Source organism: Hyla sarda, chromosome 8 (genome assembly GCF_029499605.1).
Source record: "Hyla sarda isolate aHylSar1 chromosome 8, aHylSar1.hap1, whole genome shotgun sequence".
Lineage (NCBI taxonomy): Eukaryota > Metazoa > Chordata > Amphibia > Anura > Hylidae > Hyla > Hyla sarda.
Window position 1 is genome coordinate 105,050,726 of NC_079196.1, and position 18,202 is coordinate 105,068,927.

At 39.4% G+C, this 18,202-nt stretch overlaps 1 protein-coding gene across 5 annotated transcripts in view; it reads left to right on the forward strand.

Moving 5' to 3' along the window:
* Nucleotides 1-18,202, forward strand: part of PARD3B (par-3 family cell polarity regulator beta) — a 1,515,381-nt gene that overhangs the window by 590,768 nt on the left and 906,411 nt on the right. For all 5 annotated transcript variants that reach the window (XM_056536585.1, XM_056536586.1, XM_056536589.1 and 2 more), the window contains one exon: nt 9,053-9,137. In XM_056536585.1, coding sequence (XP_056392560.1) covers nt 9,053-9,137 — 85 coding nt within the window. The remainder of the gene's footprint in view (nt 1-9,052; nt 9,138-18,202) is intronic.

Genomic DNA, 18,202 nt, shown 5'->3' on the forward strand with positions numbered 1-18,202 from the left:
TGAAATACGACAGGGCTCCAAAGTGAGAGCGCCATGTGCATTTGAGGCCTAAATTAGGGATTTGCATAGGGGTGGACATAGGGGTATTCTACGCCAGTGATTCCCAAACAGGGTGCCTCCAGCTGTTGCAAAACTCCCAGCATGCGTGGACAGTCAACGGCTGTCCGGCAATACTGGGAGTTGTTGTTTTTCAACAGCTGGAGGCTCTGCTTTGGAAACAGTGGTGTACCGGACGTTCTTATTGGGGGAGGGGGGCTGTGTAGGGGTATGTGTATATGTAGTGTTTTTAACTTTTTATTTTATTTTGTGTTAGTGTAGTGTAGTGTTTTTAGGGTACAGTCACATGGGCGGGGGATTACAGCGAGTTTCCCAGCGCAAAATTTGCTGCATCTCAAGATGCGAGAAACCCACTGTAAAAGCCTCGCCCATGTGAATGTACCCTGTACATTCACGGGGGTGGCGGGGGGGGGGGGGGGTTGCACCAGCTGTTGCAAAACCACAACTCCCAGCATGCAAGGTCTGTTAGTGCATGCTGGGAGTCATAGTTTTGCAACAGCTGGAGGCACACAGGTTAGGAGACACTGAGTTAGAAACAGACAATGTTTCCCAACCAGTGTGTCTCCAGTTGTTGCAAAACTACAACTCTCAGCATGCCCAGACAGCTGAAGGGCATGCTGGGAGTTGTAGTTCGGCAACATCTGAAGGGCCAGATGTTGCTGAACTAAAACTCCCAGCATGCCTGGACAGTCAGTGCATACTGGGAGTTGTAGTTTTGCAACAGCTGGAAGAGCACAGATTGGAGACCATTATACAATGGTCTCCAAACTGGGGCCATCCAGATGTTGCAAAACTACAACTCCCAGCATGCCCAGACAGCCAAAGGCTGTCTAGGCATGCTGGGAGTTGTAGTTTTCAGACTCCTAGAAGCAGCAGTGAAGATCTTCACTGCTGCCTCTGAGGACTACATACTTACCTGCCGGTCCCGTTGCTGCTCCTCCACGTGGCCGGTCCTGCCGCTGCTCCTCGGTCCCGCCAGGTAAGTTCGCCGGTCCCCACGTGTTCCCCCCCGTGTGCCGCAGGTCCCCGCGAGCCCCCGCAGCCTTCGTCCCCCGTTCTGCCCGACTTCCAGGGGCGGGCAGTGCGGGGGATCTGAACTTTCACCCCAGATCACTGTGATTGGTCCACAGGGACCAATCACAGTGATCGCTGACCAGGACCATCAATGGATGGTCCTGGGGGGTGAAGCAGAAGTTGTCCCCTACTGGAAACAGCGGGACTTCTGCCAGTTAACCCGTGCGATGCTGCGCATCGCCGGGTTAACTGAATGTCATTTATAAACGCCGGGATGCGCGAACGCACTGCACAACCCGGCGTTTATATATGACATTCTTCGGGAAGGGGTTAAACGTAAAAATGAAAAAGTTATATGTCATCAAAATAGAAGGATTTTAAACATACCAATTTGGTTAAAAAGTTTGCGATTTTTTTTAAGTGCAACAATAATAGAAAAGTATATAATCATGGGTATGATTTTAATAGTATTGACCCACAGAATAAAAAACACATGTCATTTTAACCATAAATTGTACGGTGTTAAAACAAAACCTTACAAAATTAGCAAAATTTCGGTTTTCTTTTTAATTTCCCCACGCAAATAGTATTTTTTTTTGGTTGCACCATACATTTTATGGTAAAATGAGTGATGTCACTGGTCGTGCAAAAAACAAGCCCTCATACTAGTCTGTGGATGAAAATATAAAAAGAGTTACGATTTTTAGAAGATGAGGAGGAAAAAATGAAAATGCAAAAATAAAATTGGCCTTGGGCCTTAAGGTCAAAATGGGCTTGGTCCTTAAAGGGGTTAATCTCATAAAGGGGTACTCTGGTGAAATTATTATTATTATTTTTATTTTTTTTTATCAACCAGTGCCAGAAAGTTAAACAGATTTGTAAATTACTTCTATTAAAAAATCTTAATCCTTCCAGCACTTATTAGCTGCTGAATACTACAGAGGAAATTATTTTCTTTTTGGAACACCAAGCTCTCTGCTGACATCACAAGCACAGTGCTCTCTGCTGATATCTCTGTCCATTTTAGGAACTGTCCAGAGCAGCATATGTTTGCTATGGGGATTTTCTCCTACTCTTGACAGTTCTTAAAATGGACAGAGATGTCAGCAGAGAGCAATGTGCTCGTGATGTCAGCAGAGAGCTCTGTGTTCCAAAAAGAAAAGAGTTTTCTCTGTAGAATTCAGAAGCAAATAAGTACTGGAAGGATTAAGATTTTTTTTACAAATCTGTTGATTAAAAAAAAATAAAAAATAAAGGTTTTCCACCCAAGTACCCCTTTAACCTCTTAAGGACCAAGGGTGTACAGGTACACAGGTACACAGGTCATTTTCTCCTATTACTCCTTGTGAAATTGAAATGTTTGGGATAACACCAGCATTTTAGTGTTAAAATATTTTTTTTTTTTCATTTTCACAGCCCACTTTAAGGAAAAGTTGTCAATCACCTGTGGGGGTATTAAGGTTCACTGTACCCCTTGTTAGATTCCTTGAGGGTTGTAGTTTCCAAAATTGTATGCCATGTCTTTTTTTTTTTTTTATTGTTCTGGCATCATGGGGCTTCCTAAATGGGACATGCCCCCCAAAAACCATTTCAGAAAATGCCATTGTCGCTCCTTCCCCTCTGAGCCCTCTATTGAACCCACAGAGCACTTTACATCCACATATGAGGTATGTCTTTACTCGAGAGAAAATTAATTGCGAGTTTTGGGGGGCCTTTTTTACCTTTTACCCCTTGTAAAAATGAAAAAAAAAAATGGGCTACAATAACATTTTAGTGTCAAAAATGGAGATTTAGATTTTTCTCCTCCATTTTTCTGCTATTCTTGTGAAATACCTGAAGGGTAAACATACTTTTTGAATGTAATTTTGAATACTTTGAGGGGTGCAGTTTTCATAATGGGGTCCATTGTAGGGGATTTCCAAACTAAAGACCCTCAAATTTACTTCTAAACTTAACTAGTCCCTGAAAAATTCAGATTTTGAAATTTTTGGGAAGAATTGGAAAATTGCTGCTATACTTTGAATCCCTCTGATGTCTTCAAAAAGTAAAAACATGTCAACTTTATGATGCCAACAAAAAGTTAACATATTGTATATGTGAATCAACATGTAATTTATTTGACATGTCCCTTTTCCTTACAAGCAAATGCCAAATTTTCGAATTTTTTACCAAGAAATGATGCAAGTATCGACGTAAATTTACCACTAACATAAAGTTTATGTCACGAACAAACATTCTCAGAACCAAATTTATAAGTAAAAGCATCCCAGAGTTATTAATGCATAAAGTGATAGAGGTCAGATTTGCAAAAAATGCTCCCGTCCTTAGGGTTATAATGGGCTCCGTCCCCAAGGGGTTAAAATTGTCTATGTCCTCAAGGCCAAAACCTGCTTTGTCCTTGTGGGGTTAAATAAAGATACTAATATAGTGTAGTTACAATTGTACCGGCTTCAGCATGTTTTTGTTTGAAATACCCCTGACAGGAAGTTGAGTAGTCCTTTCATTGTCAGTGTATTTCTATCTCCAGCTCCCCAGCTTCTCCCTCTCTCCCCAGTTAATACATCATAGGCTGTCTCAGGAGGTTTTGCTGGATCTTGTTTTGAAGCTCTAGCCCCGGCCCCCAAGTGATATCATGAACTCCTACCAGTCCTACTGCCTACACCACCATCTCCCTATCATATACACATTAACATATATAGTTTATTGGGATATTAACCCCTAAAGGACCAAGGACGTAGCAGTACGTCCTGAGTCCTTTCCCTTTCTATAACGCGGAGCCACGACGTGGGTCATAGTGGGTCGGGCCCGGCCTCTAACAAAGGCCGGGACCCGTGGCTAATAGCGCACGGCAGTGATCACGGTGCCACGTGCTATTAACCCTTTAGACGCGGCGTTCAAAGTTGAACGCTACGTCTAAAGTGAAAGTGAAACCATGCCGGTTAGCTCAGGGAGCTGTTCGGGATCGCCGCGGAGAAATTGCGGTGTCCTGGACAGCTGTTAGACACGAGGAGGGTCTCTTACCTTGCCTCCTGGTGTCCAATCGCTGAATGACTGCTCAGTGCCTGAGATCCAGGCATGAGCAGTCAAGCGGCAGAATCATTGATCACTGGTTTCCTATGAGAAACCAGTGATCAATGTAAAAGATCAGTGTGTGCAGTGTTACAGGTCCCTATGGGAGCAAAAAAAGGTGAATAAAGATCATTTAACACCTCCCCTATTAAAAGTTTGAATCACGCCCCTTTTCCCAAAAAAAAAAAACTGTGTAAAAATAAACATGTGGTAAAAAAGTTATAGGGGTCAAAAGATGACATTTTTAAACGTATAAATTTTCCTGCAGGTAGTTATGATTTTTTTCAGAAGTATAACAAAATCAAACCTATTTAAGTAGGGTATCGTTTTAATTGTATGGACCTACAGAATAAAGAGAATGTGTCATTTTTACCGAAAAATTTACTGCGTAGAATCAGAAGCCCCCAAAAGTTACAAAATGGCGTTTTTTTTTTTTTCAATTTTGTCTCACAATGATTTTATTTTCCGTTTCGCCGTAGATTTTTGGGTAAAATGACTGATATCACTGCAAAGTAGAATTGGTGGTGCAAAAAATAAGCCATAATCTGGATTTTTAGGTGCAAAATTTAAAGGGTTATGATTTTTTAAAGGTAAGGAGGAAAAAATGAAAGTGCAAAAATGGAAAACCACCTGGTCCTTAAGGGGTTAAGGGATGGATGAGGTGTATTTAAAGAATGTTGCCTTGTGCTGAATAAGGCAGGGTAGCAGACATGAAATGAACACAGAAGCTGACTACAAAGCAATAGTCTTGTGTACTGAAATAACAGAGCAAAACAACTAATGGAGTTTAATTTCAGAGCTTGGGCAGATGGGCAGACAGGTGAACAATGTTATATGCTTCTGAAGAATGTTTTTTAACCTGTTGTCAGAGTAGCCCTTTATAGTTAGTGGGTGCTCCATAGTATACATAGTTATGTATACTTTATTTTCCAGTTTATGCAAAACAATATTTTGAATTGTGGTAAGCTTGTGGGGGTGTAGGGTATATGGGGTGTAGCTGTGCAGTGACTAAAGGGTATCTGGTTAATCCTTAACACTCATGATGCCAGGGTGAGGGATCCTCTGTATATACTTGTCCTATCACCACCCGTCCCAAGAGCGATAGGGAGGGATAATAAATGATTGTCCACAACCAGAGGTTTCAGAAAAATGTTGGAACTTTTACTGCAGGTTTTATGCAAAATTAAACAGGAACAGTCTTTGTACAAGAAGAGTCTATTAGGATCCTGACAGTTGGTTGGGACGTGTGAGTTTTAAGCTCAAGAGATTTATATGTGCTGTTCCGCTGGATTTAGGGGACTGAGTTTAGGTCCAGCAGTCACGCAGACTTTAGCAGAGAGTTGCATTGTAACTCATGATTTGGTAAGTTGCGGTATTATCAGGCTCCGGCCTGGTCCTGTCTTTGACAGTTGCACGGATCTCTCCTCTCTGCTAGTCCAGAACCCAAGAGAGCGAGGATTATTTGGCAGCTCCCCTATATTTGCAGGGGCTGGCCTTGAGCTCACTGGTCCATACCATCTGTTAGTCACTTTACACAAGGAATTATGGTCTAAACATGTGACCACACACGTGACCTAGGAAGGTCCTTTAACATACCCTAAGAGAATTAACATTAGTCACATGACCGAAGGTCCTGCAACACTATATACACAATTAAATATACATACACAAACATCACAGAATTAAAGAAGGAAGAGGTGCCTAGTGGCTATCCCACCAGGAGGACCCTACCGGAATGGAGTAACTCTGGCTTTGGGGACCACCATACAAGGTACGGTATACTATACCGTACGGGGACACCACAGAATAGGGGCCTTACATCTGCACATCTATCTGTATAGACCAGCTAAACACTGGTCTTAATAAATTCCCCACTTTAGTTATCCTTGTTTTAGCTGTAAGAAAGTGATAGTAGCTTTTTCTTACCGTTTCTGAAGTCCAACAATGGATGTTAGTCAACTATCCTAGACTACTTCATTATTATACTAGTTTTGTTATTCAGAATTTTGGTTGGATTACAGGTTTTATAGGGATTGTGAACCAGTCTTTGTTTGTATACAGAAACTAAATGTAAATGTGTTTTCTTGCTATGGTTTTTTTCCAAATAGGCTCAAAAAGCAAGTGATGTCATGAAAAAGTGAGTGGCCATTTAGATCCATGAAACCTTGTGTGGTCTTTATACCTTTCCTCCAACAGCCAAGATTTGCTCTTTATTTCCATTTATGGATGCATTTGAGTCTAGCAACTGAAAAATCTGCTGTTTGCTTCCTTCTGACAAATTTTTAATAAAGATGATTCATTTCTTACTGGTTTGGGGAGATTTTTCAGTAATGCTCCTATTAAGACTTAGATTTGTAGTTTTATAACAACCATTTTTAGTTTTTTTTTATGTTCAGTCCCTTCATAAAATCTTTGATCAAAGTGAAAAAAGTCCTGTTTACACTGGAGCTAAAATGGATATTTTCTTGCATGTTTTCTAAAACCATCGTTTTTACCTAAAACAAGGCTGTGTTATTTCTGGCTGTCGCTGGTAATGAGTACCACAGTGCAGCCACATTCCTGCACTGTGCTAAGCCCCTTATATATTTACTCTACTGGTATTACGCTCTCTAGTGAGATACACAGTAGAAAATTACATTGTGACATTGTACATACAGCTGCTGTTCATTACTCAAGAAGTACAAGTAACAATATTGAAGACAAAAAGCTGGACCTTGCGTATAGACACCTACCTATCTTAGTAACAAAGGTAGATTGATATCCTCATAATAATGACTAGTGTTTTAGTAAATATCTACCTTCAATCTGCCTCTTTAGATCATCCAGGTTTCTGAAGGCTGAGAAAGGATTTGGTTATTTAATCTTATAGGGGGACATTTATGAATGTTTGCTTATGTATTCCTTATTTTAGCAATTTTTTTTCTTAACTTTTTTTTTTGCTTATGTGTGACTTATTTATCAACTGGTTTCAGCCTGTTGCTAAATTTCTTTCACGTAAGCAATTTTGTCATTTTTACTTTGGTAGTAGCTTTTTATGCTCCATGTTTGAGCTGGAGTAAATTTATTCAATTTTTAACCTTGTTGCAACTTTTTTTTGCGCAGTTGCGACGGTCGCAGTTAAAGAATACCAGACTACCTGTAGTCCATTTTAAAATTATTACTAGGTAGTTAAGTTTTGGAAAACTTGCTTTTCTTGCTTTCCAGTCAAAATGTTGCACGAAAAATCGCGTAATCGCAGGTGCGACATTTGTGCAACATTTTTAGTAACAAAAATTTTACTAAATCGCTTGATAAATGCCTGTCATAATGTTTTCATTCATAGAGAAGTAGGCAGGTGATCCAGCTCACCCGATAATCCCTCTGTGTCGCTGACGGTGTGGGACAGCACCCATTTAAATGGAAACCAGAAAAGCAGAAGTTCAGCGCATGTAAAATGCAAACACGGAAGTCTTTATTCTTTAAAATCCAACATCAGAACATGGAACAAAGTGACGCGTTTCAGGTGCCTAAGATATGTGCACCCTTAGCCATACAAAATACACAGTGCATAAAAGGTTCCTTAACTAGGGGTCACATGGCAGGACCTAGTGTATTAATCCTGATTTGTTAACCCTTTACATCATAGAATCTAAAATATTGTAAGAAACAATATTCTTTTTCTTACAAGATTTTAGATTCTGTAATGTAAAGGGTTAATGCTTGTCAAGATCGATATGCCTGGTCCTGTCATGTGACCCCATTTAAGGAAGCTTTAATAACACTGTGTATTTTGTATGACTAAGGGTGCACATATCTTAGGCACCTGAAACGCATCACTTTGTTCCATGTTCTGATGTTGGATCTTAAAGAATAAAGTCTTCTGTGTTTGCATTTTACCTGTGCTGGACTTCTGCTTTTTTGTTTGCATTCATAGTTGTAAGAGTCATCATGAAGTCATAATACAGATGAGGGAGGTAAAAGCATTGCTTCACTTAGACATTGTGATATTCCTTTTTTTAGAACTATCTTTTGTTCATAGAATCACATACTTGCACTACCAGTTTGTACCAGTTTCACACAGATTTTGATACAGATTCCTTGCTGTCCAGTAAGCTTTTGTTTTTCATAACCCCATTTTTTCGGTTCATAAAGACTTTCACTTGACGTTGCAGAATAAACACTTTGCTGTTCCAACGTCTTATTAACAGAAATTAGCAATAATCTTTCTTTTTGACTCAAATGGATTAGCAGCAAACAAATATATATATATATATATATATATATTTTTTTTTTTATCGATCTGGTCTCTGAAGTGAAGTCAAAACAAAAAATATGTGAAGGATAATGATATCAATTCTTAGCATCTTGTGTGTATAATTGAGAAAATTTGCATATAAAACTGCTAAGCACAATAGTTGGAAAGTGGATATTTTGCATGGCCCTGAGGCTGTTCTACTTTTGAGAGAACATATTGAATTTAGATCTGTGGAAGCGGGAGCTCATCTGCTTTGGACAACTGGTAGTGGTTGTGTTTTGAAGCCGATGCTGTAGGCTCTTCTTCCAGATGGAGATAGGTTGCTGATGTGCAATACAACCAGTTATAAGGATATAAATGCACAATGCTCAAATCATTGGCTGAGCAAGAATTCTGGAAAGGGAAGAAAACATAAAAACAAAACAGTTATTGAACATTAACACGTCTCAGGAAGCATAAAGGTTTTCCAGGCTTTGTATATCACACACATTGGTAGAAGAAATGCAACAAGGATACATAGGTAAATTACACTCAATTCTACAAGTTAGAATTTCCTATCTGGGTGATTTTTACTACTTGCTTGCATCATTTTTATCTGTAGAAAAGTAGATGATGATTGGATCTTAGCAATGTGATATTTATGTTATTTTAATGTATTTTATGTTATTTTAATTATAGGCACGTTTAGAGTCAGAACCTGTGTTTAGAAAGAACTTTGAAAATCCTACCATAGAATATAATGGCCTTCAAGACAAGACCAAAGGTATTGTGTTTTTTTGCTTACTCTTTGAGATCAAAATTTATATATGGTTTAAATATTTTACTTTTTGTTTCAATAATGGCCTTCGGAGGTTAAGTAGCATGTTTAAAGGGGTTGTCCAGGAAAAAACTTTATATATATATTTATATATATATATATATATATATATATATATATATATATATATATATATATATATAATATATTATAAACTGGCTCCAGAAAGTTAAACAGATTTGTAAATTACTTCTATTAAAAAAATCTTAATCCTTTCAGTACTTATGAGCTTCTGAAGTTAAGGTTGTTCTTTTCTGTCTAAGTGCACTCTGATGACACCTGTCTCGGGAACCGCCCAGTTTAGAAGCAAATCCCCATAGCAAACCTCTTCTAAACTGGGCGGTTCCCAAGACAGGTGTCATCAGAGAGCACTTAGATAGAAAAGAACAACCTTAACTTCAGAAGCTCATAAGTACTGAAAGCATTAAGATGTTTTAATAGAAGTAATTTACAAAGATCGTCCATCTGTCCACCAGCGGTGCGGTGAGTGGCACAATCGTGCCAGTGACTTTATTTCCATTTGTAGGCTGTGGAGTGGAGAAACCGGCAACAGCGATTCAATTGCAACATTCACTATTCAAACAATTCATATGGTATCATCATATACAGTATACGATTTTTTGCAGGACATTATTTTTTGCAGGACATTGTTTTAGGCCAATTATAGGACCCATCCTACACGTCATAATTCCATCATTTACAGGACTGTCACTTTTCATTTACAGGACTTATTTTTCTTGTATCATCCATTTTTTCTATTCAACCATTTTCTTTCCAGGAGGAACGTTTTATTTTTATTCTCATTTTTGTGCACACTGAATTCATTATCATTCTGATTAGAGTAACACTTTAACATATCATCACCCAGTGTATCATCCAGTGTATCATTATACGGCTGATAGCCATAATAGATACACTCGCTCTGTAGTGTAACAACTCATTGTATTTTATATCTCTTTTTTAACCAATTGTGCGCTACCGTAGGGCCCTGCGGGAACGCACTATTTAATATTTATTAAATACCATTTATACATTAATTGTGTCTTTTCTCTATTATTGATACCAGACATCCCCCATCAATCATTTTCCTGATATTGAGCTGAGGACTAATACTCTTATTTCTGCTGATTTTGAGTTGCAATCCACTGATTTTGGCAATACACATGATTGGAAGGGTTTAATTAACCCACGCCTTTTTGTGAAAAGGCGCAAAGCCACTGAGTCTCTAAAACTACACCAGCCCAGACTTCACTTAGCTTTTTGGTGTATGTGAAGAGAGAAATTTCAGAAAATGGAACCTGCACAAAATTTATCAAATGCTCTGGGACCATTTAATAAATTTGGTGCTCCTACACATAACCAGCATACAAAAAAAAAGTGTAGAACAATGCTTCGCTTACACCTAAAATGATAAATACCCTCCATAGTGTGTAGGGACAAAGAGAAGCCTACATTTCTAGGAGGAATTACAGCAACACAAAGTTCTAAGACCAGTTAGCCTAGCATGGTTATTGCATTGTGGAGTCAAGTACTTATTAAAACAGACATGCGAGGACAAAGCTCATCTTCAAAGGATTACTTTCACATTAACAAAGGAAAGGAAATGGTTAATTCACATTTATTAACTTTTTTCTTAAATTTTTTCATATATTTTTTTATTCCCCATAGAGGATTATTACTTGCAATGTTAAGATTGAAAACACTGAACAATGCTGCTCCATAGCACAGCATTGATCAGTTTTATTGGCGCTCCATTGCTCCAGCCTGCCATGGCTTAGGAGTGCCGATCGGATGAAGAAGAGGAAGATAAAGAACCTCCTGCCATCCTCTCAGCCGATTTTGCCTTGGGTGTCCCGATCCGCTTCACTGAGCTACCGGCAATAGATTTTTCCCATTTTAGAGGCAGATCATCGGCCCGATCTTGGGCCAAGAATACTGCCACTCAGCTAATCTCTGGTGGTGGCGGGACATCACAACTTCCGGCAATTAGCAAAGCCACAGTGTGACGTGTCAACCACAATAAGCAGGAAGAGGATTGCTGCAGAGAATGGGAGCGCGATACCGGAGGCAATGGGGCAGCGAGGGATTGGGAAGTCCATTTATTTTTTTTTTTAATGGCAGCATTCTGGGCAAGTTTAAAGGGGTTCTCCGGTGCATACACATCTTTTTCCCCTATCCAAAGGATAGGGGATAAGATGCCTGATTGCGGGAGTCCTGCCGCTGGGGACCCCCGGGATCTTGCACGCGGCACCCCGTTTGTAATCAGTCCCCGAAGCATGTTCACTCCGGGACTGATTACAGGGGACCACCGAGCTGGCGGCGTGTGACGTCACGCCTCCGGCCCTGTGTGACATCACGCCTCCGCCCCTCAATGCAAGCCTACGGGAAGGGGCGTGATAGCTGTCACGCCCACTCCCGTAGGCTTGCATTGAGGGGTGGAGCGTGATGTCACACGGGGGGCGGAGGCGTGACGTCAAACGCCGCCAGCCCAGTGGTCGCCTGTAATCAGTTCCGGAGCGAACACGCTCCAGGGACTGATTACAAACGGGGTGCCGCGTGCAAGATCCCGGGGGTCCCCAGCGGCCGGACTCCTGCGATCAGGCGTCTTATCCCCTATCCTTTGGATAGGGGAAAAGATGTGTAAGCACCGGAGAACCCCTTTAAATAATAAAACCTTTATCCTGGAATAGTACTTTAACTCCTTCCAGCTATGTGGTCAGGTATTGAACACTCTGTGATGGGTATACCGGTTAAAGAACGTTTGTGTGCTGAAAAGCCACACCTGCCACTATCGCAGCAGGAGCTGGCTGTCATACAAAGCTGAGCACCTATTGCACCTGCCTCCGGTCCTGACTATTAGCAATATAGATGGTGATCTCAGTGAGATGTACTGCATTAAAGTATAACAGTGTTCAGTAGATCACAGTTTCAAGTCTCCTAAGGGGATGGGGAAAAAAGTGAAATGTGTAAAATAAACATAATTTAAATTTTTTTTTAATTATAAATAAAGATTAAAAAATGGGCCATTCCCAATAAAGCCCTAGGTCAGTAAAAGAAATAATTATAAAACCCCCACCATATTAGTTATTGCTATTTGTGCTATAAAACTAATAATGTTATTGTTCCCACATGAACGCCATAAAAAAAAAAACACGCCAGAATAGCTAATTTTGGTCACTTTGCCTTAAACAAAAATTATCAAAAGATAACATGTATCGCAAAAATGGTACCAATAAAAAGTACAACTAGTCTTGCAAAAAATTAGCCCTCTCTGTCAGCTGAAAAATAAAAATGTTATGGCTGCCAGAATATGGCAACGCAAAAAAGTTGGAAAATTAGTTTTAAGTGATTTAAATTTGAAAAGGAACAAAAACATAAAAAGTATATAAATTCGGTATTACCATAATTGTACCGACCCACAGAATAATGATAACATGCCATGTATACCACACAGTGAACACCATAAAAAATATATCAAATGTATAGATGAGCGAAGTTACAGTGATTCGATTCGTCACGAACTTCGCGGCTCGGCGTTTGCTAACTTTAGCCTGCATAAATTAGTTCAGCTTTCAGGTGCTACGGTAGGCTGGAGATTCTCTCCTAGGACTGTATCCACCTTTTCCAGCCCACTGGAGCACCTGAAAGCTGAATTAATTTATGCAGGCTAAAGTTAGCAAACGCTGAGCTGCGAGGTTCGTGACGAATCGAATCACTGTAACTTCACTCATCTCTAATCAAAAGCAATGACAAAATTATTTTTTTCATTTTGCCTATACAATTTTTTTTTAAACTGATCAAAAAGACATATGCACCACATAATAGTAAATAAATCAAATCTACAGATAGTTCCGCAAAAAACAAGACCTAACACAAAGCTCTGTCAACACCCTATTAAAAGGAAGGCTTAAAATCCATGTGACGCTCCTTTATTTCAGAGGCAGCACACTAGGGCCACACATGGGATATTTCTAAAAACTGCAGACTCGGGGTAATACATATTCAGTTGAATTTTCCTGTTAATACCTGTTGCAGAAAAAAATGTGTTTAAAAATGTCAATTCTCTTAGTTTATATTTTAATTATACCTCTACTTTGCCTTAATTCCTTTGAATGATCTAAAGGATAAAAAAAAAAAAAAGTTTCTAAATCCTGTTGAAAATTCTTTGAGGAATGCAATTTTTAAAATGGGGTAATTTGGGTTTTTTTTTTCTGGCATTCAGGCCTCTCAAATCAAATTAACTGGCCCCTTGAAACATTTATTTAAAAAATGTTTTACATAAATTGCTAAATTCACTGCACAGCTTCTAAACCTTCTGATGTCCTAAATCTATATATATATAAAACTCAATGAGGGACATTTATCACTGTTTGCTTATGTATTTTTTTTTTTTTGTAATTTTTTCCTTACTTTTGTTTTGCTTATGTGTGACGTATTTATCAACTGGTTTCAGCCTGTTGATAATTTTCTTTCACGTAAGCAATTTTTCCTTTTTTACTTTGGTAGTAGCTTTTTCTGCTCCATGTTTGAGCTGGAGTAAATTTAGTCAATTTTTAACCCTGTTGCGACTTTTTTTTTGCGCAGTTGCGACTGTCGCAGTTAATAAATACCTGACTACCCGTAGTCCATTTAAAAATTATTACTACCTAGTAAATTTTTGGAAAACTTGCTTTTCTCCCTTTCCAGTCAAAATGTTGCACGAAAAATCGCGTAGTCGCAGTTGCGACAATTTTGCGACAAATATAGTAAAGAAAACCTGACTAAACCCGTTGATAAATGTCCATAAATGTGTGTGTGTGTGTGTGTGTGTATATGTGTGTATGTGTGTATATGTGTGTGTATGTTCCAGCATCACGTCCAAACAGCTAAAGATATTAACATAAAACGTGGCACACGTTACTTATATGTCAACAACAAACATAGGAATTGGTGATTTAACCCTTACTCACCCCCATTTGCCAGGGGCAGGGTTTTTGTTTAAAGTCCCATATAAGTCTATGGGAAATATATGTTACTGCATAACTTCCAAACAGCTGGAGATATTTTGATAGTACTTGGTCACATGTTACTTATATGTCCACTTAAAATATAGGATAGTTAATTTAACCCTTAACTACCCCCATTTGTGAGGGTCGGGGTTTTTGTTTAAAGTCCCATGCAAATCAATGGGAAATGTATGTTCCCACATAACTTCCGTATGGCTGGAGTTATTTCAATACCTGGTACACATATTACGGGTCGGGATAGGAGGTCGACATAGGAGGTCGGGATATGAGGACGGGATAGGAGGATGGGATAGGAGGACCAGGATAGGAGGACCAGGATAGGAGGACGGGATAGGAGGTCGGGATAGGAGGTCGGGATAGGAGGTCGGGATAGGAGGTCGGGATAGGAGGTCGGGATAGGAGGTCGGGATAGGAGGACGGGATAGGAGGAGGGGATAGGAGGAGGGGATAGGAGGTCGGGATAGGAGGTCGGGATAGGAGGTCGAGATATGAGGTCGGGATACGAGGTCGGGATAGGAGGACGGGATAGGAGGTCGAGATAGGAGGTCGAGATAGGAGGTCGGGATAGGAGGTCGAGATACGATGTCAGGATATGAGGACGGGATACAAGGTTGGGATAGATGGACTGGATAGGAGGTCAGGATAGGAGGTCGAGATAGGAGGACAAGATAGGAGGTCAGGATAGGAGGTTGAGATAGGAGGTTGAGATAGGAGGTCGGGATTGGAGGTCGGGATTGGAGGTCGGGATTGGAGGTCGAGATAAGAGGTCGGGATAAGAGGTCGAGATAGGAGGACGGGATAAGAGGTCGGGATAGGAGGACGGGATAGGAGGTCGGGATATTGAGGATGGGATATGAGGATGAGATGTGAGGATGGGATATGAGGTTGAGATATTATGACGGGATAGGAGGTCGGGATAGTAGGTCGGGATATGAGGACGGGATATGGGGTTGGGATATGACAACAATATTTGAGGACGGGATATGAAGTCAAAGGCTTCCTCCTTTGTTGATTTTTCTCCCCAACAAGGATTAGGAAGGAAAAACTGGGCAACGCCGGGTACTCAGCTAGTGTATATATATATATATATATATATATATATTTATTTATATATATAAAATTCAATGTGTGTATGTATGTGTATGTGTGTGTGTTCCAGCATCACGTCCAAATGACTGAAGACATTAACATGAAACTTGGCACACATGTTACTTATATGTCAGGAAAAAACATAGGCTAGATAATTTAACCCTTACCCACCCCCATTTGCCAGGGTTGGGGTTTTCTTTTAACCCCTTAAGGACCACGGGTTTTTCCATTTTTGCACTTTCGTTTTTCCTCCTCACCTTTTAAAAATCATAACCCTTTCAATTTTGCACCTAAAAATCCATATGGGGGCTTATTTTTTGCGCCACCAATTCTAATTTGCAGTGACATCAGTCATTTTACCCAAAAATCTACAGCAAAACGAAAAAAAAAAAAATCATTGTGCGACAAAAAAAAATGCAATTTTGTAACTTTTGGGGACTTCCGTTTCTACGCAGTACATTTTTCGGTAAAAATGACACCTTATCTTTATTCTGTACAATTAAAATGATACCCTACTTATATAGGTTTGATTTTGTTGTACTTCTATAAAAAATCATAACTACATGCAGAAAAATTTATACGTTTAAAATTGTCATCTTCTGACCCCTATAACTTTTTTATTTTTCCGCATATGGGGCGGTATGAGGGGTCATTTTATGCGCCGTAATCTGAAGTTTTTAAAGGTACCATTTTTTTATTGATCGGACTTTTTGATTACGTTATTTTGGAATTTTTTGCGCATACACCATTGACTGCATGGTTTAGTTTATGATGTATTTTTATAGTTCGGACATTTAGGCACGCAGCGATACCACATATGTTTATATTTATTCTTATTTACATGGTGTTTTTTTTATGGGAAAAGAGGGGTGATTTGAACTTTTATTAAGGAAAGGGTTAAATCACATTTATTCACTTTTTTTTACACTTTTTTTTTGCAGTGTTATAGCTCCCATAGGCACCTATAACACTGCACACACTGACTGCCAGCACTGTTCACTGCAAAGCCTTAGCTTTGCAATGATCAGCGTTATCGGCGGTCGATTGCTCAAGCCTGCATCTCAGGCTTGGAGCAATCAATCGCCGAGGGGACACGCCAGAGGCAGGTAAGAGGACCTCCGCTCGTGTCCCAGCTGATCGGGACACCGCATTTCCACTGCTGTAGTCCCAATCAGCCCCGCTGAGCAGCCGGGCAGCTTTCACTTTCGTTTTAGACTAAAGGGTTAATAGCACGCGGCACCGATATCGCTGCCGCGCGCTATTAGCCCCGGGTTCCGGCATCAGATACATGCCGGGACCGACCCGATATGACGCGGGTTCACCGCAGACGTAGATATATGTCCTTGGTCGTTAAGGGATTAAAGTCCCATACAAGTCTATGGGAAATATGTTACTGTATAACTTCCAAATGGCTGGAGATATTTCGATAATACTTGATCACATGTTACTTATATGTCCACTTATAATATAGGACAGTTAATTTAACCCTTAACTACCCCCATTTGTGAGGGTCGGAGTTTTTGTTTAAAGTTCCATGAAAATCAACGGGAGATATATGTTCCCACATACTTTCTGTACGGCTGGAGATATCTCAATATCTGGTACACATATTACAGGTTGGGATAGGAGGTAGAAAGAGGACGGGATAGAAGGTCGAGATAGGAGGACGGGATAGGAGGTCGGGATATGGGGTTGGGATATAACAACAATATATGAGGGCGGGATATGAAGTCAAAAGCTTCCTCTGTTGATTTTCCTCCACAACAAGGATTAGGAAGGAATAACCGGGCAACGCCGGGTACTCAGCTAGTAACTAATAAATAAATAACATATTATTAATTTGAATTATTTGCTAATTTGTGTGTAATTACTATCTTTCTTAAAAGCATGGAATGTCAAATTTCCCAAATTACAGCTGAAGGTACAGACCAAAATGTATCACTAAAATAAAGTACAATGTGAAAAAAATAATATATATATATACATACCACTATGGCATTCATGTAGTTGCCAACAGGGGATGTCTTAGGGTAGAAAGACAGTAGCTGGCAAGAGCGGACTCTGACTTCAATTTTACTCAAAGCCACTAATATAAGACTGCAGATTAAAAACACTAAAGTCTAGATTGAAAAGTCACTTTTTCGGAAAAATAACATTATTGCAGCTGTTTGCAAATCCTTCGTCAGCCAGAGGATTTAGCCAGGGGTCCCCTAGCAAAATAATATGTATAAATCTTTTGGCATTTTCACTAGCTTACTGCATGTTCAGTGGTCCAAGCAGACCTGCACATGAACATTTTTGTATATTTAACTTCTTCCCAATACAGTAATACTGTAAAATGTTTCTAATTACATTTACTGTTCATTTACTGGTGAGAGTCTGGATTTTCGTATATATATATATATATATATATATATATATATATATATATATACACTTTGTTTGCGTGTATATATATATATATATATATATATATATATATATATAGCGAGGAAGTGTAGTGGTTTCTTTATCATATGATTATCAGTTATGTCAGCAGTCTAATCTTCAATCTCTTACAGTTTTTAAGATCTCTGCTTATGGTCAGTGTAGGGAAACGTTCTTGTTTACATTCTAAGATTGACCACTTACAATTTTGTGCTGTGACTGCATGGCTAGTTAGGGAGAGGTATCCAATACATGTGTTGCAATGTGCAGTGTTTTTTTCAGGACAGCTTTATATCCCTTGAATGAATGTTTATAGACAGCAAGCACAAAGAAAGATTATTAGGAGCTAAACAAAGAGTATATCAGAAAGCTGAAAAACTTTAACATTTCATAATTTAAGGTACGTTTCTGTTCTTTTTTCCCCCCAAATTCTGATTTATTAAGAATTTCTAATAGAACATACAATGTAAAACAATAAACACAAAATGA